General features: G+C 43.3%; 1 protein-coding gene across 1 annotated transcript in view; it reads left to right on the top strand.

Moving 5' to 3' along the window:
* The window catches only part of LOC139384757 (ras-related protein R-Ras2), a 41,215-nt gene extending 21,337 nt beyond the window's left edge, over positions 1-19,878 (top strand). Inside the window, exons 2-6 of the mRNA XM_071129630.1 lie at positions 12,994-13,081; positions 13,284-13,386; positions 14,748-14,856; positions 15,922-16,040; positions 17,682-19,878. Coding sequence (XP_070985731.1) covers positions 12,994-13,081; positions 13,284-13,386; positions 14,748-14,856; positions 15,922-16,040; positions 17,682-17,769 — 507 coding nt within the window. The 3' untranslated portion in view covers positions 17,770-19,878. The remainder of the gene's footprint in view (positions 1-12,993; positions 13,082-13,283; positions 13,387-14,747; positions 14,857-15,921; positions 16,041-17,681) is intronic.
* The last annotated feature ends 7,067 nt before the right edge of the window (positions 19,879-26,945 follow it).

A 26,945-nucleotide genomic window follows, 5' to 3' on the forward strand; every position in this document is an offset into this window, starting at 1 on the left:
GTGTCCTGGTCCTACCCCTACTACCCCGTCTCCCCTACCCCTTCCTGGACCTCTCCTCCACAGTGTCCTGGTCTTACCCTACCCCTACTACCCCGTCTCCCCTACCCCTTCCTGGACCTCTCCTCCACAGTGTCCTGGTCCTACCCCTACTACCCCGTCTCCCCTACCCCTTCCTGGACCTCTCCTCCACAGTGTCCTGGTCCTACCCTACCCCTACTACCCCGTCTCCCCTACCCCCTTCCTGGACCTCTCCTCCACAGTGTCCTGGTCCTACCCCTACTACCCCGTCGCCCCTACCCCTTCCTGGACCTCTCCTCCACAGTGTCCTGGTCCTACCCTACCCCTACTACCCCGTCTCCCCTACCCCTTCCTGGACCTCTCCTCCACAGTGTCCTGGTCCTACCCTACCCCTACTACCCCGTCTCCCCTACCCCTTCCTGGACCTCTCCTCCACAGTGTCCTGGTCCTACCCTACCCCTACTACCCCGTCTCCCCTACCCCCTTCCTGGACCTCTCCTCCACAGTGTCCTGGTCCTACCCTACCCCTACTACCCCGTCTCCCCTACCCCTTCCTGGACCTCTCCTCCACAGTGTCCTGGTCCTACCCTACCCCTACTACCCCGTTCCCCTACCCCCTTCCTGGACCTTTCCTCCACAGTGTCCTGGTCCTACCCCTACTACCCAGTCTCCCCTACCCCTTCCTGGACCTCTCCTCCACAGTGTCCTGGTCCTACCCTACTACCCCGTCGCCCCTACCCCTTCCTGGACCTCTCCTCCACAGTGTCCTGGTCCTACCCTACCCCTACTACCCCGTCTCCCCTACCCCTTCCTGGACCTCTCCTCCACAGTGTCCTGGTCCTACCCCTACTACCCCATCTCCCCTACCCCTTCCTGGACCTCTCCTCCACAGTGTCCTGGTCCTACCCCTACTACCCCGTCTCCCCTACCCCTTACTGGACCTCTCCTCCACAGTGTCCTGGTCCTGCCCTACCTTGGGCCCAGCCATAGTGTGTGTCTCTCTAACGCTGTGTCAGCTCGACCTGGTGCTGGAATTGGTCAGGCTTGGCTGAGAGGGGAGCTGTATTGGGATTGAGGGATATTATAAAGTTGCAGCAGTTTGCATAATTTTCCTAAGGGATAATACAAGTTTTCCTACCATTTAATCTACATTTTCTCATTAGAGAAGCTCAAGCTCTTGATTTGGAAGTCAAGGTCTCTGAATCCTCATAGGGCATTAAGGGCACATATGGAAGGAAATTAACTGTGCCGTTTCCTCTTAGTCTGCTGTGTTCACGCTTATTATGATCCAGTAGGCAGGCATACCATTTTCCTCAAATATGTGTGTTTTTGTTAATTAATCGCCTAGAGTATTTTGGAGAGAAATCTCCGGCCTCCCTCCCTTCACAGAACTGATTGGTGAATCCATGGCTGAGCTCTGCTCTGGCTGTTTATCTTATGCTGGATCAGCTATAATGGTAATTAGGGCTGGGCGGTATACCATATTTGACTATATACCGGTATTGATACACAGACCGGTTTGGGTTTTTATTTTACCTGTTATAACGGTATTTGAATGTTTGGTTTCGTTCAGTCTGCATGGTCAATGTAGCGCATGCAACAATGTTGATGCAATGAACTTGTTTCCTATTTGATCTTAATATAAATCCACAAGCGTTCGATAATTACAATATTAGTTTGTGTTTCTTATATCTGCAAACAGCTAGTTTGTATTTTCTTAGGAAGTTAAAGCTAAATCGTGTTAGCCACTAATGCTAATCGCTAGTTAGCTGGCTAGTCAGAGTAAACGTAGCTAGCTAATACAGCCTGATACCAGTACTGCATGTTGTTTGTGCAACAGTATCTTCTAAATCAAAGAGGAATAGGCGAAGCAGGAACATGTTGGCTACGTGAATAAAGATTTAATGTAGCAAAAGATTATAGGGTCCCCTAGGAAACACTGAACATCACTTTGGTTTCTACCCTGTCACAATAACTTGTCCATGGCATTTTCATTCATTGTCATGTCAAACACTGTAATCAAAGTGCCCACTGTTATTTATATTCTAACTATAGAATTGAATAAACATTATATTTCCATGATTCCAAAAAGTGTTCTAAATCTAAATCGCAATTGCAACATTTGGTTAAAAATAAGGCCTAGTTTTTTGCCCATATCGTGGCAGTGTGGAAATCATCTCAAATGAGTGCAGGAAATGTAGAAATTGATGGAAATACAGGAAATTATTTTAGGTTGAAGTTGAATTTAACAGTATAACCCAATCAGGAAGGAGAAAGACCCATTGAAATCACTTGCCATCCTATGGTCACACACTACTCATGAAGCACATTGGAACTTTTATTATTCTAAAACACAAAATACCGTGATACTGTCTAATTTTTTTTAAATACCGTGATACGTCTCATTTTTTAAAAATACCGTGATACTGTCTCATTTAAAAAAAATACCGTGATACTGTCTCATTTAAAAAAAATACCGTGATACTGTCTCATTTTTAAAAAATACAGTCTCATTTAAAAAAAATATATGTGATACCGTCTCATTTAAAAAATATATGTGATACCGTCTCATTTTTTTTTTTAAAGACGTGATGCCATCTCAATATTTAAAAAAATATGTGATACCGTCTCGTTTAAAAAAAAAAATACCATGATATGATATTTTGGCCATATCGCCCAGCCCTAACAGTAATTTACGTGAGACTCCTGCTACCCAAACGAGTGGGATGGCTGTCTCAGATAGAAAGGAGTGTATCTATATATAGCACGGTAAGCTGTTTGTGTGGTGAGGAAGTGGGTGAATGGCGTTTATTGCACGCCTACACGTATCCTTATTTCCCATTGGTGGAGATGAAGCTGTCAGCCAGCAGTCGTAACACAGGATCTGTTAGATTGTCTATCAGAGAGTCAGAGACAGACAGGGTTAGTATAGCAGCTGTATACTAGGGAGACGACTCCTCAGCGCTGCAGCACAATGTAGGCTAACTAAATCAGTGCAGAGGCTGCAGCTGAGAGAGACACTGGATCCACTGACCCTCTTTTCATGGTGAACAAACCGCTAATGTTGTCATGGTGTGGAGTGGGTGGGGTGGTGGTGCTGGAAGGCAGTAGTGGAAATGATTGGCAGTGGGTGGGTGGATTGGTGGGTTAGTTGGTAGGTGGGTTGTTAGGTGGGTGGGGATTGGTGAATATCTCCTCTGTGACATCAGAGGGCTTTGCTGGCCTGGGCCGGCTGCCCTGGTGTGTAGGTTTAGTTTACTTCCCTCTGGCTGAGTGGAGCGGAGGGCTCTGCTCTACTATATACTCCACTCTGCACTGCTCTACTCTACACTCCACTCTGCTTTACTCTACTCTATACTCTGCTCTACTCTACTCTATTCTCTGCTCCATGCTTTACTCTACTCGATACTCTGCTCTACTCTACTCTTTACTCTGCTCTACTCTATACTCCGCACTACTCTACACTCTGCTCTAGACTCTGTTCTATACTCTACTCTATGCTCTGCTCTACACTATACTATGCTAACTCTGCTCTATACTCTGCTCTACACTATACTCTGTTCTACTCTGTACTCTGCTCTGCTCTATACTCAGCTTTGCTATGCTCTACTGTATACTATGCTCTACTCTATACTCTTCTCTGCTCTATACTCTACTCTATACTCTGCTCCACTTTTTACACCGCTCTACTCTATAATCTGCTCTACTTTATACTCTTCTCTGTTCTATACTCTACTCTATACTCTGCTTTACTCTATACACTATTCTATACTCGACTCTATACTCTGCTCTGCTCTATACTCTACTTTATACTCTGCTCTACTCTATACACCGCTCTACTATATACTCTGCTCTACTCTATACTCTATACTCTGCTCTACTCTATACTCAAATCAAATCAAATGTTATACTCTATACGCTGCTCTACTGTATACTCTGCTCTATACTCTGCTCTACTCTATACTCTATACTCTACTCTGTACTGTGCTCTACTCTATACACTGCTCTATTCTATACCCTAATCTATACTCTATACTCTGCTCTAATGTACTCTATACTCTGCTCTATTCTATACACTGCTCTGCTCTATACTCTACTCTATACACTGCTCTGCTCTATACTCTACTCTATACTCCTCTCTATACTCTGCTCTACTCTATACTCTACTATATACTCTGCTCTACTCTATACTCTATGCTCTACTATATACTCTGCTCTAATCTATACTCGGTTCTATACTCTGCTCTGCTTTATACTTTACTCTATACCATGCTCTACTCTACACCATGCTCTACTCTATACTCTATACTCTACTCTGTACTGTGCTCTACTCTATACACCGCTCTATTCTATACCCTAATCTATACTCTATACTCTGCTCTAATGTACTCTATAGTCAAATATATACTATATACTCTGCTCTATTCTATACACTGCTCTGCTCTATACTCTACTCTATACACTGTTGTGCTCTATACTCTACACTCCTCTATACTCTGCTCTACTCTATACTCTACTATATACTCTGCTCTACTCTATATGCTATGCTCTACTATATACTCTGCTCTAATCTATACTCTGTTCTATACTCTTCTCTGCTTTATACTTTACTCTACACCATGCTCTACTCTACACCATGCTCTACTCTACACCATAATCTACACCATGCTCTATAGTCTACACTATGCTCTACACCATGCTCTATACTCTACACCATAATCTACACCATGCTCTATACTCTATACTATGCTCTACACCACGCTCTATACTCTACACCATGCTCTACTCTACACCATGCTCTACTCTACACTATGATGTATACTCTACACCATGCTCTACACCATGCTCTACTCTACACCATGCTCTATACTCTACACCATGCTCTACTCTACACCATGCTCTATACTCTACACCATGCTCTACTCTACACCATGCTCTACTCTACACCATGCTCTACACCATGCTCTACACCATGCTCTATACTCTACACCATGCTCTATACTCTACACCATGCTCTATACTCTACACCATGCTCTACTCTACTCCATGCTCTATACTCTACATCATGCTCTATACTCTACACCATAATCTACACCATGCTCTACACCATGCTCTATACTCTACACCATGCTCTATACTCTACACCATGCTCTATACTCTACTCCACGCTCTATACTCTACATCATGCTCTATACTCTACACCATGCTCTACACTCTACACCATGCTCTATACTCTACACCATGCTCTACACTCTACATCATGCTCTATACTCTACACCATGCTCTATACTCTACACCATGCTCTTCTCTACACCATGCTCTACACCATGCTCTATACTCTACACCATGCTCTATACTCTACACCATGCTCTATACTCTACACCATGCTCTACTCTACTCCATGCTCTATACTCTACATCATGCTCTATACTCTACACCATAATCTACACCATGCTCTACACCATGCTCTATACTCTACACCATGCTCTACACTCTACACCATGCTCTATACTCTACATCATGCTCTATACTCTACACCATAATCTACACCATGCTCTACACCATGCTCTATACTCTACACCATGCTCTATACTCTACACCATGCTCTATACTCTACACCATGCTCTACTCTACACCATGCTCTTCTCTACACCATGCTCTATACTCTACACCATGCTCTATACTCTACACCATGCTCTATACTCTACACCATGCTCTACACTCTACACCATGCTCTATACTCTACACCATGCTCTACTCTACTCCATGCTCTATACTCTACATCATGCTCTATACTCTACACCATAATCTACAACATTCTCTACACCATGCTCTATACTCTACACCATGCTCTATACTCTACACCATGCTCTATACTCTACTCCACGCTCTATACTCTACATCATGCTCTATACTCTACACCATGCTCTACACTCTACACCATGCTCTATACTCTACACCATGCTCTACACTCTACATCATGCTCTATACTCTACACCATGCTCTATACTCTACACCATGCTCTTCTCTACACCATGCTCTACACCATGCTCTATACTCTACACCATGCTCTATACTCTACACCATGCTCTACTCTACTCCATGCTCTATACTCTACATCATGCTCTATACTCTACACCATAATCTACACCATGCTCTACACCATGCTCTATACTCTACACCATGCTCTACACTCTACACCATGCTCTATACTCTACACCATGCTCTATACTCTACACCATGCTCTTCTCTACACCATGCTCTTCTCTACACCATGCTCACCATGCTCTCTTCTCTACTCTATGCTCTACTCTATACTCTTCTCTATACTCTACACCATGCTCTACACCATGCTCTATACTCTACACCATGCTCTATACTCTACACCATGCTCTATACTCTACACCATGCTCTACACTCTACACCATGCTCTATACTCTACACCATGCTCTATACTCTACACCATGCTCTATACTCTACACCATGCTCTTCTCTACACCATGCTCTATACTCTACACCATGCTCTATACTCTACACCATGCTCTATACTCTACACCATGCTCTACACTCTACAACATGCTCTATACTCTACACCATGCTCTATACTCTACACCATGCTCTATACTCTACACCATGCTCTATACTCTACACCATGCTCTATACTCTACACCATGCTCTATACTCTACACCATGCTCTACACTCTACACCATGCTCTATACTCTACACCGTGCTCTATACTCTACACCATGCTCTATACTCTACACCATGCTCTATACTCTACACCATGCTCTACTCTACACCATGCTCTTCTCTACACCATGCTCTACACTCTATACCATGCTCTATACTCTACACCATGCTCTATACCATGCTCTATACTCTACACCATGCTCTACACTCTACACCATGCTCTATACTCTACACCATGCTCTATACTCTACACCATGCTCTATACTCTACACCATGCTCTACACTCTACACCATGCTCTATACTCTACACCATGCTCTATACTCTACACCATGCTCTACACTCTACACCATGCTCTATACTCTACACCATGCTCTACACTCTACACCATGCTCTATACTCTACACCATGCTCTACACTCTACACCATGCTCTATACTCTACACCATGCTCTACTCTACACCATGCTCTCTTCTCTACTCTATGCTCTACTCTATACTCTTCTCTATACTCTACACCATGCTCTACACCATGCTCTATACTCTACACCATGCTCTATACTCTACACCATGCTCTATACTCTACACCATGCTCTACACTCTACACCATGCTCTATACTCTACACCATGCTCTATACTCTACACCATGCTCTATACTCTACACCATGCTCTACTCTACACCATGCTCTATACTCTACACCATGCTCTATACTCTACACCATGCTCTATACTCTACACCATGCTCTACTCTACACCATGCTCTTCTCTACACCATGCTCTACACTCTACACCATGCTCTATACTCTACACCATGCTCTATACTCTACACCATGCTCTATACTCTACACCATGCTCTACTCTACACCATGCTCTTCTCTACACCATGCTCTATACTCTACACCATGCTCTATACTCTACACCATGCTCTATACTCTACACCATGCTCTACACTCTACACCATGCTCTATACTCTACACCGTGCTCTATACTCTACACCATGCTCTATACTCTACACCATGCTCTATACTCTACACCATGCTCTACTCTACACCATGCTCTTCTCTACACCATGCTCTACACTCTATACCATGCTCTATACTCTACACCATGCTCTATACCATGCTCTATACTCTACACCATGCTCTACACTCTACACCATGCTCTATACTCTACACCATGCTCTATACTCTACACCATGCTCTATACTCTACACCATGCTCTACACTCTACACCATGCTCTATACTCTACACCATGCTCTATACTCTACACCATGCTCTACACTCTACACCATGCTCTATACTCTACACCATGCTCTACACTCTACACCATGCTCTATACTCTACACCATGCTCTACACTCTACACCATGCTCTATACTCTACACCATGCTCTACTCTACACCATGCTCTCTTCTCTACTCTATGCTCTACTCTATACTCTTCTCTATACTCTACACCATGCTCTACACCATGCTCTATACTCTACACCATGCTCTATACTCTACACCATGCTCTATACTCTACACCATGCTCTACACTCTACACCATGCTCTATACTCTATACCATGCTCTATACTCTACACCATGCTCTATACTCTACACCATGCTCTACTCTACACCATGCTCTATACTCTACACCATGCTCTATACTCTACACCATGCTCTATACTCTACACCATGCTCTACTCTACACCATGCTCTTCTCTACACCATGCTCTACACTCTACACCATGCTCTATACTCTACACCATGCTCTATACTCTACACCATGCTCTATACTCTACACCATGCTCTACTCTACACCATGCTCTACTCTACACCATGCTCTTCTCTACACCATGCTCACCATGCTCTACACCATGCTCTACACCATGCTCACCATGCTCTACACCATGCTCACCATGCTCTCTTCTCTACTCTATGCTCTACTCTATACTCTTCTCTATACTCTGCTCTACACTATACAAGGCTCTACACTATACTATATATATACACATACACACACAAACACACACACTGCTGCTCATATGGAAAATGTGTCTAAGGCTGTCTCGTTGGTGCACACAAAAACAGAAGTCATTTATGGAAGGGTTGGCTGAACTCTGTCAGACTACAGGAGCACTCTGTTTTGTTAAAGAGGGATTTAACCTCAGCTGCTCTCCAAATTCAAATTAAATGTCATTCTATGAAAAAGGCTCAGCTACCATTGAAGCAATTGGTTAATTCACTTGAGAGGAGAATATTTGCATTTTAGGAGTGTTTGAACAGGGAGTGTTTTTTTTTCAGTTCCCACTGGCATCTGTGTTAAGGTGCGACTGAAGGTCAGGACACTTCACCATGCAAAGAGAGTCCACTGTGGGGGGTCGGTGGCTAGGTGTGTGTGCGTGTGTGAGTGCGTGCGTGCGCGTGTGTGTGTGTGTGTGCGTGTGTGTGCAAGCAGACCAGACTTTAGACCCCCTGCAGATTGAATGACTGACCGGTCAGTCTGGACTCTGGACAGGATCAGCTGTCTGTGCAGTGATGGCTGTCCAGTGTTGTCATGGAGATGGTGGTGTGAGGCTGCACAATAGAAGTTCAGTGGCCTGGTCCCAGATCTGTTTGTGCTCTTGCCAACTCAATTGCTGTCCTTGTTAAGCCAAGCATGACAAGGATTGACAAGGAATTGGAATGATAGCACAAACACAATTGTACATACAGTGAAGACTGAATGGTGCTGGGAAGAACAGTGAGCTAAGCTCCTTCCCACCCTGGGAGGCTGTTGTGGTTGTGCTGTCCCAGTTAGTCACCCACCCCACAGTGGGAGTCATCCTGTGTTGAATATGGAGCTAATGGTGATGTACCCAATGAGCCATATGAGGATCCATCACATACAGTTGAAGTCAGAAGTTTACATGCACTTAGGTTGGAGTCATTAAAACTAGTTTTTCAACCACTCCAAAAATGTCTTGTTAACAAACTATAGTTTTGGCAAGTCGGTTAGGACATCTACTTTGTGCATGACACAAGTCATTTTTCCAACAATTGTTTCTAGACAGATTATTTCACATAATTCCTCATCACAATTCCAGTGGGTCAGAAGTTTACCTACACTAAGTTGAAAATTCCAGAAAATAACATGTCATGGCTTTAGAAGCTTCTGATAGGCTAATTGACATAATTTGAGTCAATTGGTGGTGTACCTGTGGATGTATTTCAAGACCTACCTTCAAACTCAGTGCCTCTTTGCTTGACATCATGGGAAAATCAAAAGAAATCAGCCAAGACCAGAGAAGAAAATTGTAAACCTCCACATGTCTGGTTCATCCTTGGGAGCAATTTACAAATGCCTGAAGGTACCATGGTCATCTGTACAAACAATAGTATGCAAGTATAAACACCATGGGACCACGCAGCCGTCATACCGCTCAGGAAGGAGAGGCGTTCTGTCTCCTAGAAATGAACGTACTTTGGTGCGAAAAGTGCAAATCAATCCCAGAACAACCGCAAAGGACCTTGTGAAGATGCTGGAGGAAAAAGGTACAAAAGTATCTATATCCACAGTAAAATGTGTCCTATATCGACATAACCTGAAAGGCCGCTCAGCCAGGAAGAAGCCACTGCTCCAAAACCGCCATAAAAGAAGCCAGACTACAGTTTGTAACTGCACATGGGGACAAAGATCATACTTTTTGGAGAAATATCCTCTATTCTGATGAAACAAAAATATAACTGTTTGGCTATAATGACCATCATTATGTTTGGAGGAAAAAGGGGGAGGCTTGCAAGCCGAAGAACACCATCCCAACCGTGAAGCACGGGGGTGGCAGCATCATGTTGTGGGTGTGCTTTGCTGCAGGAGGGACTGGTGCACTTCACAAAATAGATGGCATCATGAGGTAGGAAATGTATGTGGATATATTGAAGCAACATCTCAAGACATCCGTCAGGAAGTTAAAACTTGGTCACAAATTACCCCAAGAATACTTCCAAGGTTGTGGCGAAGTGGCTTAAGGACAACAAAGTCAAGGTATTGGAGTGGCCATCACAAAGCCCTGACCTCAATCCCATGGACATTTGTGGGCAGAACTGAAAAAGCGTGTTCGAGCAAGGAGGCCAACAAACCTGACTCAGTTTTACCAGCTCTGTCAGGAGGAATGGGTCAAAATTCACCCAACTTATTGTGGGAAGCTTGTGGAAGGCTTCCTGAAACGTTTGACCCAAGTTAAACAATGTAAAGGCAATGCTACCAAATACTAATTGAATGTATGTAAACTTCTGACCCTCTGGGAATGTGATGAAAGAAATAAAAGCTGAAATAAATCATTCTCTCTACTATTATTCTGACATTTCACATTCTTAAAATAAAGTGGTGATCCTAACTGACCTAAGACAGGGAATTTTTACTAGGATTAAATGTCAGGAATTATGAAAAACTGAGTTGAAATGTATTTGGCTAAGGTGTATGTAAACTTCTGACTTCAACTGGATACAGCCAGTGCTGTTTCTGGATATACATTCTCTCTTTCTCTCTCTCTCTGTCTCGCTCTCTCTTTCTCAGCCTACGCTTCACTGTTCTGCAGCCTCATCAATCAGGGGAACCAGCATGGAGAGAGTGGAGCAGCAGAGCAGGCTGCAGAGATATGCAGGAACGCTGATGAATTATTGAACAGTGCCAAGTGGACGTGATGTTGGCATGCATGCAGCGCATACAGAGAGGACTAGGGAGAGAGGGAGAGGCATGGGGGGAGAGGGAGAGACATGAGAGGGAGAGGCATGACGAGAGAGGGATAGGCATGAGGGTTGAGGGAAAGGCATGGGGAGAGAGGGAGAGGCATGGGGGAGAGGGAGAGGCATGGGGGGATAGGGAGAGGCATGGGGGGATAGGGAGAGGCATGGGGGGATAGGGAGAGGCATGGGGGATAGGGAGAGGCATGGGGGAGAGGGAGAGACATGAGAGGGAGAGGCATGACGAGAGAGGGAGAGGCATGGAGAGAAAGAGGCATGGAGAGAAAGAGGCATGGAGAGAAAGAGGCAGGGAGAGAAAGAGGCAGGGAGAGAAAGAGGCAGGGAGAGAAAGAGGCAGGGAGAGAAAGAGGCAGGGAGAGAAAGAGGCAGGGAGAGAAAGAGGCAGGGAGAGAAAGAGGCAGGGAGAGAAAGAGGCAGGGAGAGAAAGAGGCAGGGAGAGAAAGAGGCAGGGAGAGAAGGAGGCAGGGAGAGAAAGAGGCAGGGAGAGAAAGAGGCAGGGAGAGAAAGAGGCAGGGAGAGAAAGAGGCAGGGAGAGAAAGAGGCAGGGAGAGAAGGCAGTATATTTCCATCTGCGTCGGTGGATTATCTGAAAAAGACAATGCATATTTTAACAGTCAAATAGGTGGCCATGTGCCATGAATCAATACACATACACTGATTTAATTCACTGCCAGATTAGATCCACCCCTGTCACAATAATTTGTTTAAAATGGAAACATGATTCATGCGTTGGAACAAACTTTGACTGTTTTATTCATGGTAGCCTAGCGGTTAAGAGTGTTAGGCCAGTAACCAAAGGGTTAGTGGTTTGAATCCCTGAGCCTACTAGGTGAAAAATCTGTCAATGTGCCCTTGAGCAAGGCACTTAACCCTAATTGCTCTTGTAAGTTTCTCTGGATAAGAGCGTCTGCTAAATGACTCAAATGTCAATGTATTTGTACCTGTAGTGACATAATGTTGTTCTCAGCAGTGAGTCCACCCCTCCTGTCCACATGGAGCCAGTGCACTGTGTTCCACTCTGATATAGGACATGCTTTGTATGTCGTTCTCAGCTGTCACTTAACTAGTCCCACAGGAGCGGCCTCCAAAACATGCAGAGAAAATGTAATAAAATGCACAGCTTCAAACCCCGTCTCTACCTACAGACAGGCAGTCCCAGTCACTGCTTCATTACCAGCCTCTGGAAGATGGCTAATTAGTGTCATTGTTGGAATAGTGGCGACAGAAGTGCCAGTGACATTAGCAGTGTTTTGGTCATGAACACTCCAGATGACCTCGTTTTCCTGTGGCCCTCAGAAACAGTGGAGTGGTTATGTGAGTCCGTATTTACCCTGGCTTTCACAACACACGGGTCAGGATTATGTGTTTACCTCCTGCATGCTGCATAGTAGTGTAGAGGTCAACGAGTTACTGAACAACACAAATGGATGGAGTGTTTACTCTCTAGAAGACCGAGCCAAAGCCAGTTGTTTATCTCACTGCCTTCTCTGCTGTATGTCTCCTCAGTCCTTACTGTACACCATGTTCACTCTCCCTCTTTCTCTCTCCCTCTTTCTCTCTCCAGTCCTACTTTGTCACTGACTATGATCCCACGATTGAAGACTCGTATACGAAGCAGTGTGTCATTGACGAGAGGGCGGCCCGGCTTGACAGTAAGTATAGACCCTCAGCCTGTAAACAAACAGGAGAAATCTGACCACAACACTAATGTTCATTGAGAAATTCCAGCCTTCACAGGAGATTACTGTTCTCTTGGAGGGTTTAGTTTTGTACAGTACCTTTTTCAGGAGAAGTGCTACTGTGTGTGTGTGTGTGTGTGTGTGTGTCTAACGTGTCTGTCCCTGTGTTTGTTAGTCCTGGACACGGCCGGACAGGAAGAGTTTGGAGCCATGAGAGAACAATACATGAGGACAGGGGAGGGCTTCCTGCTTGTCTTCTCAGTCACTGACAGAGGAAGGTGAGTGACAACCCAGTCACGTGTCACCCCCATGCTGCCTCTCTATCTGTCTGTGCCTCTCTCTGTCTGCCTGACTGTCCCTCTCTCTGTGTCTGCCTGACTGTCCCTCTCTCTGTGTCTGCCTGACTGTCCCTCTCTCTGTGTCTGCCTGACTGTCCCTCTCTCTGTGTCTGCCTGACTGTCCCTCTCTCTCTCTCTGTCTGCACCTATCTCTGTTTTCCCTTTCCTCTCTCTCACTCTCTCTTGTCTGCACGTCTCTCTATCTGCACCTATCTTGGTCTACATTTTTCTCTATTGCTCTCTTTCTCCCTCTGTCTGCCTGCTCCTCTCTCTCGCTCTCCCTCTCATGCTAAACACATACATCTCTCTCACTCACTCTCTCTTGTTCTCCCACACTTCCGTTCTTGCCAACCTGTGTCGTCATTCTCTTTTGTTCTCCTCTGCTCATATACCTCTCTTTCAACATCCACCTCTTTACAGGCTTTGGTTTTCTGTGTAAAAACCCTGCATTAAATCCCCTGCATGAGAATGAATGCATCCCCTCTATATGTGCTGTCCTGTAGTGCTGTGGTCGGCAGTCTTGGGCCCTTGTCACCCCTCTGGTCCCTGTGCAGCAATGTGATGGTGGTGTGTCTCAACCCACCCCTCAGAGTCCCCTCTCTCCGTGCTGTAAACAGTCTTTTCTTCCTCCATTTACGTTAGTCAAGGCTCTCCAGATTTACTATGTGATCGCCAAGCTGCCCGCCGGGGGCCATTCACTAGAACACACTCCTGGGTGTGTGGTTACATTCTGTTTCCCTTTCTCTCTGGGGGATATTTCTATGTATGCCGTTTGGTTCAAACAGTTAGCATGATATTTGTATTACACTAAAAGCCTCTCAAGTCAACGGGGAGCAAAGCTCTGGTTAAAGGGACAGACCTGCTTAGGGCCCCTCCCTGGTCAGTGGAAGGCAGGCAAGCCTGTGCTGAGGCTGCTCACAAGTTCACCAAGGCTTTACTGCAATGCTCATGCAAACATTTCTGGAACATTGAGGCATGCAGTACCACAGGAGTTCATTGACTTCTCTGTCTGTGCTCTGGAGTACCTCCCTTCACCCTTCACCCACCCTATCTGATTCACAGAGACGTCAATCCCTTCTGCCTTAGTGCAGTGGGGGAGGGGAGGGCAGGGGGGGTTCATTTTTTGTGGCTGTGAGACAACATTCCTGGGAGGTCCACAGAGGCACCAGCTTTATCTCAGCTTTATCTTTATGTCTGAGCTCTGTCACAGTTTGGTGTTGTAATCAAGCTCCCTTCTGGCTGGGTAATGTGTAGAGTTTACTGGGGGCATCGAGTGATGCTGCGTGCTTTATGTTTCACAGCTTTGAAGAAATCTACAAATTCCAAAGACAGATCCTCAGAGTCAAAGACCGTGATGAATTTCCCATGATCCTTGTAGGCAATAAAGCCGATCTGGAGCTCCAGAGACAGGTGAGTAGCAGTCCTCCTAACGGCCCAGCTACAGCGCAAATACACATACATGTTAGGGTGATGTGAGGAAAGTAAATATAAAGCAACAAACTTTAAAAATGTGTCATTTCTAATTTACATTTTGAAATGTGAAAATGGATAGTGGTGGTGGTGGCTGGAGCTATGTGGGTAGACAAAGAGGGAGTGAGAAAAAGAGAGAAAGAGAAGGTGACCAACAAAAACATTGTGGGACAGAGGAAAAGAGGAGGGAGAGGGCTCATTCCGTGGCCTTCATTGGCTTTCAGCTGCAGTTCACTTTCCCACATGACTCCACACTGTCATCTGCTGGAATAAAACACATTCTCTCTTCTGATCAAATATAAATGCATTTATCACATCAATTACTGTCATAATTATTTTTATTGACTGAATATAATGTGGGGCCTCTGTTAAAATTGATAACTCAATATGATTCATCCAAATGAATTAGTCTAAATGTGGTCTTTAACATATTGGTTAAGGAGTATGATTCAGTTCTACCCATTACTGGCAACTCAATGGGTTCAGCTGTTTTAGGACAGTAGAATAAATGATTTTGCAATGAGGTCTGAGCCCGTATCCACAAAGTATCTCAGAGTAGGAGTGCTAATCCAGGATCTGTCCATACAATCTTATTTATTATGAACTAAAAGGCTAAACTGATCCTAGATCAGCACTCCTACACAGAGACGCTTGGTGGATACGGGCCCTGGTCTCTAATCTTGTCATAATAGTTTAGGATGGACCAGAAGCAACAATATTCTAGCTAAGCACATATAAATCAGGTGCTATTTGAATGTAAAATGTAATGTGATACATTTGCTGTATTGTTTACATATTTCTTAGTGACCCACTCTTGGATGTGAACCCTCTGACCCATGTGTTTCTCAACCTCACCAGCAGATGTCACTAGTTTCCTGATTCTTGTTTGATAATTTGAAACCGTTCTATTGGTCCTAAAGTCAAGTCTTCACCCAGCTGGGGCACAGGGTGATGCCAAGGAGTACATGCTATTTATCTATCCCTGTACCTGTTTCGTTCCTTCAGGTGACCCAGGAGGAGGGCCAGCAGCTGGCCAGACAGCTCAAGGTTACGTATATGGAGGCCTCAGCCAAAATCCGTATGAATGTAGACCAGGCTTTCCACGAGCTGGTTAGAGTAATCAGGTGGGTGGATTCATTACTGATTGTAGAGTTGGTTAGAGTAATCAGGTGGGTGGATTCATTACTGACTGTAGAGTTAGTTAGAGTAATCAGGTGGGTGGATTCATTACTGACTTTAAAGTTAGAGTAATCATGTGGGTGGATTCATTACTGACTTTAAAGTTAGAGTAACCAGGTGGGTGGATTCATTACTGACTGTAGAGTTAGTTAGAGTAATCAGGTGGGGGGATTCATTACTGACTGTAGAGTTAGTTAGAGTAATCAGGTGGGGGGATTCATTACTGACTGTAGAGTTAGTTAGAGTAATCAGGTGGGGGGATTCATTACTGACTGTAGAGTTAGTTAGAGTAACCAGGTGGGTGGATTCATTACTGATTGTAGAGTTTGTTAGAGTAATCATGTGGGTGGATTCATTACTGACTGTAGAGTTGGTTAGAGTAATCAGGTGGGTGGATTCATTACTGACTGTAGAGTTAGTTAGAGTAATCAGGTGGGTGGATTCATTACTGATTGTAGAGTTAGTTAGAGTAATCAGGTGGGTGGATTCATTACTGACTGTAGAGTTTATTAGAGTAATCAGGTGGGTGGATTCATTACTGACTGTAGAGTTGGTTAGAGTAATCAGGTGGGGGGATTCATTACTGACTGTAGAGTTTATTAGAGTAATCAGGTGGGTGGATTCATTACTGACTGTAGAGTTGGTTAGAGTAATCAGGTGGGGGGATTCATTACTGACTGTAGAGTTAGTTAGAGTAATCAGGTGGGTGGATTCATTACTGACTGTAGGTGGCACCACAATCCCACTATACCTCCCTGAATACAGTGGCAATGGGTTGAGGAAAAGAAGTAGTTTCAGCTTTTGTTCCTTCACTAGCACTAGTCGGTCTTTCTCAAGTACATTTGAAAGGTACTTTATGCAATACTTCCACATGGAATGTCACTAAGGGCACTTTCACATATCCCCTTATGATCTGGACCCTGGAAAGTTTGGTACCCTGATCTGAGCTATAAAGCATGTTTGAAACAGAAACAAACCCTAGCTGCAACGAATCCTGGTCCTGCGTGAGTAGCGGGTTCAAGACCCAGGACTAGAGTACCAGGTGGTAGTGCGAGACAGGTGGAACTTTTTGCCCGTTTTAAACAAGCTAACTTGCTAACATCATGTAGAACAGTGTTTCCCAACCATGGTCCTCCAGTACCCCCAACATTACACAGTTTCATTGTAGACCTGGACAACCACACCTCATTCAACTCATTGAGGGCTTGATGATTAGTTAACAAGTTGAATCAGGTGTGCTTGTCCAGGGTTACAATAAACATGTGTACTGTTGGGGGTACTGGAGGACCAGGGTTGGAAAACACTGATGTAGAATGTGCGTCTTGCTAATTGCACCCTGAAACTTTTATTTACAGGTTTTGTGAAATCAAAACGTATTCTGTAGAATTCTCACAAACGATCCAGAAAACTGAACCAGAGTACCGAATTTCATATGTGAGAATGCCATAATGTCAATGACAGGATGTGATCTCATCTACACTCAAAGCCAGAACAAAACAATTGTTGCTTGAATGAGTCAGATTATTTTGTTAGAATCTTTCTATCTCTGCTTACTCATAATGTAATAATGCACTTTCTCCTCACAGGAAATTCCAGGAACAGGAATGCCCACCCTCGCCAGAACCCACGCGGAAAGAAAAGGACAAGAGTGGCTGCCATTGTGTGATCGTCTGAGTGGGCCTTATCACTGTCACTCACCCAGCTACTGTCACAAGTCCCCGCCTCCTGCCTGACATGACATCCTGTATGGATGACTGAGCGCTGCCTTCTCCACGTGCATGACTTCAACAGAAGTTCCTGTGGTAGTTACCAGGAACTACTGCCCCCCCTGCCCCCGGACTTCACTTCTAGAAGAAACTGACAACGCCAAATGTTAAAAAACACCACTTGACCTTCAACAATAATCCAATTCATATGAGAAAGTCCTAACACTAAACATTGCCTCTTAAATCAGCTAAACAATATCATTTTTTTGTATTCTGAAGGACTTTTTCTTGCCTTGCAGTGACATTTGTACTTTTTGCAGAGATTGAATGAGAAATATATATATCCAGAATGTCAATGCGAGGTTTACTAGTTACCAGTTTCTCATCAGAATAGAGAGGTGATCTTATGAAGCTCTGTGTATGTCATGCCATATCCGTTTTTACTTCCATGTGCTCATCCGCTACTGTACATAAGTGACATTTGTTGTGATTTTGAAAACGCATTTGTAATGATTTATTAAATCGCCACAGTACAGCGTGTAAGGTTGATGAGTTTGGTTTGACTTCTATGAACATAACATGTATACAAGTATGTACACTGTACAGTATAAACCTAGATAGCCCTAAAGTTATTATGACAACTTAACTTTCCAGCGTCGTCAGCGGATCCATTTCTATGTCTATGGATTCTGCACTCATCTCACTGGCCAAATATGGAATGTTTACTGTATTTGTATTGTAAGGTTCATAGACTTTAGGCTTCTAATAACATGATATCAAACCTGTTTTATTTATTTAGTTGTACAACTCTTCTCTGACTCTTACCTGTTGTTGTTGACTAGCTCAGAGTCAGGTTGGCCTAATCAGAATTAAACATTTTAAACTCTTTATATTTTTAATCTTTGCCAAGCAGTGCAGAAGAGACCATGGGTAGTATTTATGTACCTCACTGATAATGATGATGTTAATAGCAGACCAGTTTCAGAAATGCTCCTCTCTGACATATATTTTCAAATCAATCCCTCTCAGTTGGAACATTGATTTTTGTACCATCTATTTGGCTCTCTTTTGGAACGTAGTTATTACTTAAAAGTAGACAGAGGTATTGAGCTGTTGAAGCTCACTCATAAACAAACTGTAACTTCATTTCAATGACATGGTTGTTTGTTACACACTGCCTTCAATTATTCTTGGAGATGTGTTCATGTCCTCCAAGGTTATTGGTGTGACTCTGGGCCAGTTTGGGAGCTGTTTCCATGACTCCCACAGTCACATGGAGGTTATCACCTGACCTCTCACCTTTAAAGTTAACATCAAGACAATTCACACATTCTGTTGTCTTGTCATCCTTTTCAATATGATCTGTATTTCTGCTTAATAGAAACCAATGAACTATTGTAGTGTTGTTATATCATGTAATATAAGACAAAAAGAAACATGAAAGTGATTATTTGATGGACTTGATTAAATGTTTTTACTTTATACTTTTATACATACTTTTCTTATCAAACTAGTTGACAAGTATTTTTATATGTCTGTAAAGTCAATATGCTCTGACAGCACAGCTGTGTGTATATGTAAAGAGGAATGTATAATCCCCTTAGCTGGTTTTGAACTGAAGAAGACTGTAGGCCTACATTGGTTCTTGACCAACCTGTGGTCCAGAACCTTTCCTCCTCTTGATTTGATTAGTTCTCATTTGGCCTAATGTTCCAAGAGTTCTTGGTGTTGGTGACACATTTTCCTTGACCATTCCCCACTACCTTGCCCAATGCCCATTCTGCAAATGTCAACCAATGTGTTGGTTGAGCGTCTCCACTCAGCCCACCTGACCTACTAGCATGGTGGATTGTGGGTAGGCCGTTCACTCTTCTCTTCACTGTTCTCTAGGTCAATGTTTGGGTCACAGATTCATGTGTTCTGCTCAATGGTGGAGTCTGTAAGTACCACCTCCTGTCTTTTGGCAGACTTTATGTACAGCACATTCAATTCATATATTTTATTATTTTCAAGTCCATGCCCCTTGCCCCATGTATAGCTTCTGGTGCTATAATAAAATCTGTCATTCAGCCAACTATAATAGAGAATATTCCTTTTGTTTTAGTTGTTTTGAGAAGTCCTGCATTTGGTGAACTTCATATTTTGTTGACCGTGTATTGTGAAGCGAGGTGGAAAAATAACAGTTGTGTTGGCAGATATTGCTTTGAGATTTTTGCTTTGAGAAAATGGATGTATCCAATCAAAGAGGAATAAAATGAGAAGATTCCATCATTTTATACCCACTGAACACCTGTTGTCATAATGAGGATGGACCACTGTCTTCACTAATAACATTCCAACATTAACAGCACCTCTGAACTGTCTGCGTGAAAACGGCTGTCTTAATGGTGATGTAACTCATTCTACTATAGCTTATTGTCTTCCAGCTGGATAGATCTGCCTTACAGGAACAAATGTGTTCTTGTATGGAGGGTAAGTGTACCCGTGTGGCTCACCTCTCTCTGGCTGATGATCATGTTATTCCTGTCATCTCCATCATCACAGCAGAAATATGGGGTCAGACGCCAGGCAGCACTTCAGTTCTTCACATCTGATTGGCCGTCTCCAGAATGTAGAATACAACTCTGGAGGGGAGGGAGCAGGACAGGGCCATGGTTGCCATAGCACCCTGCACAAATGTCTCACAAATCAACAGAGGATCACTGTGAGATTTGGTTTGAAAAGAACCCTTGAAGATAATTCCTACTTTTGGCTCTTTGTTCTCGGTGGCCTTGACTCTGAGTCATCTGTGTGGTGTTGCTGGGCTGGAAACAATACAGTGTGTAGTGCACTCAAGTCAAGCACAGTCATTTAAATGCTATTACCATTCTACCTGGCTTTGTCTCCAAATAACCATACAATGTATCATTGACTGCTACGGCTGTATACTGGAGAAATCCTTAACGTGATGTGGTGCATGAGTCTGAATGCATAGCCTCTGAACGTCTACTGTGTCGGCTACTGGAAACTTAGATGAGCTGTTGTCCTTTGACTGGTTCTACATTATCTAAAGAATTGTATTGACTGGGGAACAGATGGCTATGGGAATCCAATCACATTATGCTTGGACTCATTCATAACAGCTGTAACAATCTACTGTCACTACACAAGTCAAAGACAGTTTTGTCACTGCAGGCCAGGCCTCTGTACCTAGAAAGAGACACAGGGGGCACAAATGTGTCACTGCTGGGCCTCTGTACCCCACAGCTGTCAAATCATTTCTCAGATATAAGCTCTGGTTATATTTGTGGAGTTAGGTTTGATCTGTAATGGTCCTAAAAAGTCATGTATTTTCATCAACTGGATCTCATTCATTCTATCTGCTGGCAGAAATGAAAGCAAGGCTTTGACCAGGCGCCATGGCAGCAGTTGGGCTCAGGAGACATTTCCCCCTTAATTCTCAGATAAATAATGCATGCAAGGCTGTGTCTGGAGATATGTCTCAGTTGGCTGTAGACCTCCGCTCAAATGCAGGCCTTTGATCAAAATACACAGGGTAGGGAGGGAGACCATAGGATGTCCTTAATTGTCTGTGCCTTACTGGCAGCACAACAGTATCCTTGTTGCTTTGATACAGAGCAGCTATGGCTGCACAGAGAGATGGATCCTCCTGATGCATACTAATGTACAGTATACTACATCCAACTGGCTTCTCTCTCAACCACATTTATACTCCAGTCAGACGCACACAGGTACTGTACTCAGAGAAGAGGATGTGCAGGGCTCTGAGGGTGTAATACTGAACTAGGGAGAGGAGTAGAGATATCTGACAATGCAGCAATTCTGGGTGAATAACTCCAGGTCTTCTCAGCGAAGAATCACGGAACATTCCAGTCTGTTTTTCCCTCAGGGGTTCCATTGTAGAGATGAACACACAGTGGCCTATACTGCATCTCTCCCACATTGACACACAACTGCAAGCACTGTGCTTATGCACACACATTCATGTGGCTCATTAGAAGGTGTGACACCGACAGTTGTGTGTGTGCTCAGTGGTGTCCATCTACTATCTGTTGCAGTGATTATCGTCTCCACTACAAATGAAAGGTGAGAGGGTCGGTGAATAACTATACTACAGTTACAGAGAAAATAGTATGTGTTGGGAGGGCATTATTTCAGCTCTGTTAAAATACCAGGATATTACCATCCTTTCACTGAGAGTTTAAGTTTGGTGGTAGTCATCTCATATATATGAGCTTTGTGGCATCCCCTTGGTTACCATTTGTTTTCATACCCTCCACCTGTGTTTTGCTGACTCACTCTACTGTATTCAAAAGCCTAAAATGTGGGCACTAATAAGGACAAGGATTTCAATGGCACCCTTTATTACTGCAAATCACCTAATTAAATCGAAGGGAATTCTGTTCCTCGTTCGCCAGCACCATCATCAATCAGCAGTCATGCTGAGTTTCTCTGGAGGGAGTGGGAGATTTCTTTGAAAAGGTTACAAGACATTGTATAATTGTTACATGGTATTGTATAATCTCAACCGTTCACTGGGACACAATTTCCCAGCTGGCTCGTGTTTTTTAAAGTCGTGACTCAGTGGGCTACTGCACATCCTCAAACTCTCACGGTTTGTCTGAGCTGCCTGTCCCAGTTGTCAGGGAGTCAACCCCTTTTACTATTGAGCCTGGGTCTGATTCAACATGCCTCTGAGGGACCCCTATTGAGACTGCCAAGGTCCACCGCCACCCCCTCATAGCGTCTATCCATTGACACTGGGGTTTGGCAGGAGAAAGGAAGGGAGGGTGCCCACTCATCCACACTTCCTAGGCAAATCCCAATCTCTCTCAACGTCCCAATGAAAGATCTCACTTTGCATTTGGCTCAAAGTCACAGTCTGGAAGGCAGGCATCCAAACCAGCTGCTTTAGAAAATCTGATGACCATTATATGTGTTTACCTCATTCTTGTCACTGACACAGCTTTTTGTGTGAACTTTCAATGTACCTGATAATGAGGGACCCCTTTATTCATCTGCACACTCTCTTTCAATCCTGCTGTGCTGTTAGAAATGTTGTGAAATCTTATGAGTTGGACTTGGCCTCGGCAGGAGTGGGCTATATACACTGAACCAAAATATAAACGCAACAGGTAAAGTGTTGGTCCCATGTTTGATGAGCTGGAAAACAAATCCCAGAAATGTTCCATACACACACAAAGCTAATTTCTCTCAAATGTTGTGAACAAATTTGTTTACATTCCTGTTAGTGAGCATTTATCCTTTGCCAAAAAATTATCTTGCCACAAGTGTGGCATATCAAGAAGCTGATTAAGCAGCATGATCATTACACAGGTGCACCTTGTGCTGGGGACAATAAAAGGCCACTTTAAACTGTGCAGTTTTGTCGCACAACACAATGCCACAGATGTCTCAAGTTTCGAGGGAGTGTGCAATTGGCATGCTGACTGCAGGAATGTCCACCAGAGCTGTTCACAGAGAATTGAATGTTCAGTTTTCTACAATAAGCTGCCTCCGTTTTTTTGGTTTGAGAATTTGACAGTACGTCCAACTGGCCTCATAACCGCAGACCACCTGTAACCATGCCAGCCCAGGACATCCACACATTCTTCACCTGTGGGATCGTCAGCCATGTGAAATCCATAGATTAAGGCCTATTGAATATATTTTATTACAATTGACTGATTTCCTTATATGAACTGTAACTCAGTAAAATCTTTGAAATTGTTGCATGTTGTGTTTATATTTTTCTTCAATATAATTATGTTCTATATATATGTTCTACTATATGACTGCTCCAAATTGGCAACTGTCACTCCACTTTTTCAATGCCTTTGCTTAGCGAACTTCAAGGCCAATCCTAAGGGACATTGGCTGTCAGGCATTCATCACATCTCTCTCTCTCCCCCTCTGAGCTGTCAAGGAGAGTTTAAGGGATTCAGGGTCAACAGGTTGTGTTAAAGGCAATAATAAGCCTATGTGCCAAACACCTCCAGACGCAACCCAAAAAGATTAAACCCATGCTTTCTGTAACTGGCTTATGTTATCAATCAGTGTTAATAAATACATTTGATTTTGCTAGAAAAATGTGTGTGTGTGTACGCGCATGTGTGTGTGAGTATGTGTGTGTGAGTATGTGTGTGTGAGTATGTGTGTGTGTGTGTGTGTGTGTGTGTGTGTGTGTGTGTGTGTGTGTGTGTGTGTGTGTGTGTGTTCAGAAGCAGTGATTTCTCTGTGTTATTAAGGCATTGCTTTCAGTCAACATTGATTTTCTGAAGCAAAGACATTTTTACGGAAGATATGTCTCCCCAGAATACGTAGATATACACGGCCAAGAAATATCAACAGATAGCTCTGACCACTTTGTATATGCCTGAAAATGATCTTTCATTTACAGTGCAACCAGAAGAAAACATGAATATGTAAGCATGTGTAGGCTATCAATCATGCCCAAGGAGATAGAGTTCAATACTGTCCATTAATAATTAAATAATAATGGAATGAATGGTAGGCCAACAAATACAGATAATAATTAAAATCACAACGCTACACCTTTCCAACATCATCACCAGATGAGACCAACGGGCGTTACAATCTGGGGGACACTGTTACAGAGGATGGAGACTATACATATTTTAATGAAATACAAGTGAAATTTGATGTTTTTGCTCGAAAATTACGCATTGATGTATTTCATCGAAATAGACGTGAACATGCCTGCGTGCGCGCAACTAATGGAGTAACCCATGCATTCGTCAAATTATTGACAAGCTTGTCAACTTGCGCGCACTGATTTTTTCCCTTCACATTCCAGATGGTATAGCCTATAGAAAGTGAGTCCCTGAATCGATGTGCACCACATCTCAACTCCCATTCGTTCGAGGAGGAAACGCTAGAACTGGTGAGAAATATCGGCGTGGCATCTAAACCCAGGTTTTATTTTCGTGTCACGTTGAACCCTATTTAGCAACATCCCATAGAAGTCATGGAAGGAGTCAGCAGCAACAGGAACATGTCATACAGTCGATGGAGTTATGACAGGTAAGCGTCTATCCTTTGTCAACATTTACCTTGTTATGCGAGCTGATATCACCAACTTGCCAGCAGAACCTCTCCTTTGCCTTTGTTTAGCAGGCTACCATTGTCATATCTAATCAGAAGTTGGTTGTGATTGATAAACCAACCTACAAAACCAGTTAAATGCAGAAGCCTAGTCTATATCTCTCTCTCTCTCATATATATATATTTAAAAATCCAGATATTGATAGAATATGAATTAGGCTGTCATGCAGTCTACACTGTAAATCAGTTGTTATCATGAGGCATTTTGACACTGGCATGACAAATTGATATGACCTAGTGTGTGTGTGTGTGTGTGTGTGTGTGTGTGTGTGTGTGTGTGTGTGTGTGTGTGTCGAAGCAGTGATTTGTCTGTGATACTACAACCATATTGCTTCTGGTCAATGTTGATTTCCTGAAACAAATACAATGTGACGGATCCTAGGAGGCTGTATGTCCTGTAACTTACATTTTCTGTTTTTTATTTTCTTATTTTAACTCACGGTCAGTTGAAACAGCTTTCAGTATATTTGAGTTGTAGTAAGCTTTGTCAGCACTGGTACAGTAAGTGGGGAAATAACTTATTTTTCTATTTCTGCATCAAACCGCTACAGTACAGAGCGTTGCTTGCTAGTCTTTATGTTCTGACTATAAGGCCTTTCCTTATTGGTCAGCAGACATGAGCACACACAGTCAGTCAGTAAGCAACATCCCACTGAGCACACACTGGTTGAATCAACATTGTTTCCACCTCATTTCAATAAAAAGACGTTGAACCAACATGGAATAGATGTTGAATTGACGTTTGTGCCCAGTGGGATGCTTGTGGCCCGGCTCTCTTAAGCTCTTACATCGTGATTGGTATTCTAGACACCGTAACTGTGCTGATTGGGCATCCCAAGAGAATGCAGCGAGAGATTCTGGGTCTCCTACAGCTTCATACAATTTCTTTCAGCTCTGTGCAACAATGGGGGTGGGGAGAAGAGAGGGAGATTAAGCTGAAGCCTCTCAGCACGTCTCCTAGGCAGTAACACATTCTTGATGTTTGATGTTTTTGTGTTCATGATATACAGTACCAGACAAAAGTTTAGACACACCTACTCATTCCAGGTTTTTTCTTTATTTGTACTATTTTCTACATTGTAGAATAATAGTGAAGATATCAAAACTATGAAATGACACATGTGGAATCAAATCTAATTTTATTAGTCACATTCGCCGAATACTTACAGTGAAATGCTTACATACGAGCCCCTAACCAACAGTGATGTTTCAAAAAATACGGATAAGAATAAGAAATAAAATTAGCAAGTAATTGACGAGCAACAGTAAAAAATAACAATATATACAGGGGGGTGTCGGTACAGAGTCAATGTGCGGGGGCACCGGTTAGTTGAGGTAGTATGTACATGTAGTAACCTAAAAAGTGTTAAACAAATAAAAATATATTTGAGATTTGAGATTCTTCAAATAGCCACCCGTTGCCTTGATCACAGCTTTGCACACTCTTGGCATTCTCTCAACCAGCTTCATGAGGTGTGCCTTATAATATTAAAAGATAATTTATGGAATTTACTTCCTTCTTAATGAATTTGAGCCAATCAGTTGTGTTGTGACAAGGTAGGGGGGTATACAGAAGATGGCCCTATTTGGTAAAATACCAAGTCCATATTATGGCAAGAACAGCTCAAATAAGCAAAGAGAAACAACAGTCCATCTTTCTTTAAGACATGAGGGTCAGTCAATACGGAAAAGATCAAGAACTTTAAAAGTTTCTTCACGTGCAGTCGCAAAAACGATCAAGCGCTATGATGAAACTACCTCTCATGAGGACCGCCACAGGAAAGGAAAACCCAGAGTTTCCTCTGCTGCAGAGGATAAATTCATTAGAGTTACCAGCCTCAGATATTGCAGCACAACAGATACATCTCAACTTCAACTGTTCAGAGGAGACTGCGTGAATCAGGCCTTCATGGTCGAATTGCTGCTAAGAAACCACTACTAAAGAACACCAATAAAGGTCAAGAAACACGAGCAGTGGACATTAGACCGGTGGAAATGTGAGATTTTTGGTTCCAAATG

Source organism: Oncorhynchus clarkii, chromosome 26 (assembly GCF_045791955.1).
Source record: "Oncorhynchus clarkii lewisi isolate Uvic-CL-2024 chromosome 26, UVic_Ocla_1.0, whole genome shotgun sequence".
Classification (NCBI taxonomy): Eukaryota; Metazoa; Chordata; class Actinopteri; order Salmoniformes; family Salmonidae; genus Oncorhynchus; species Oncorhynchus clarkii.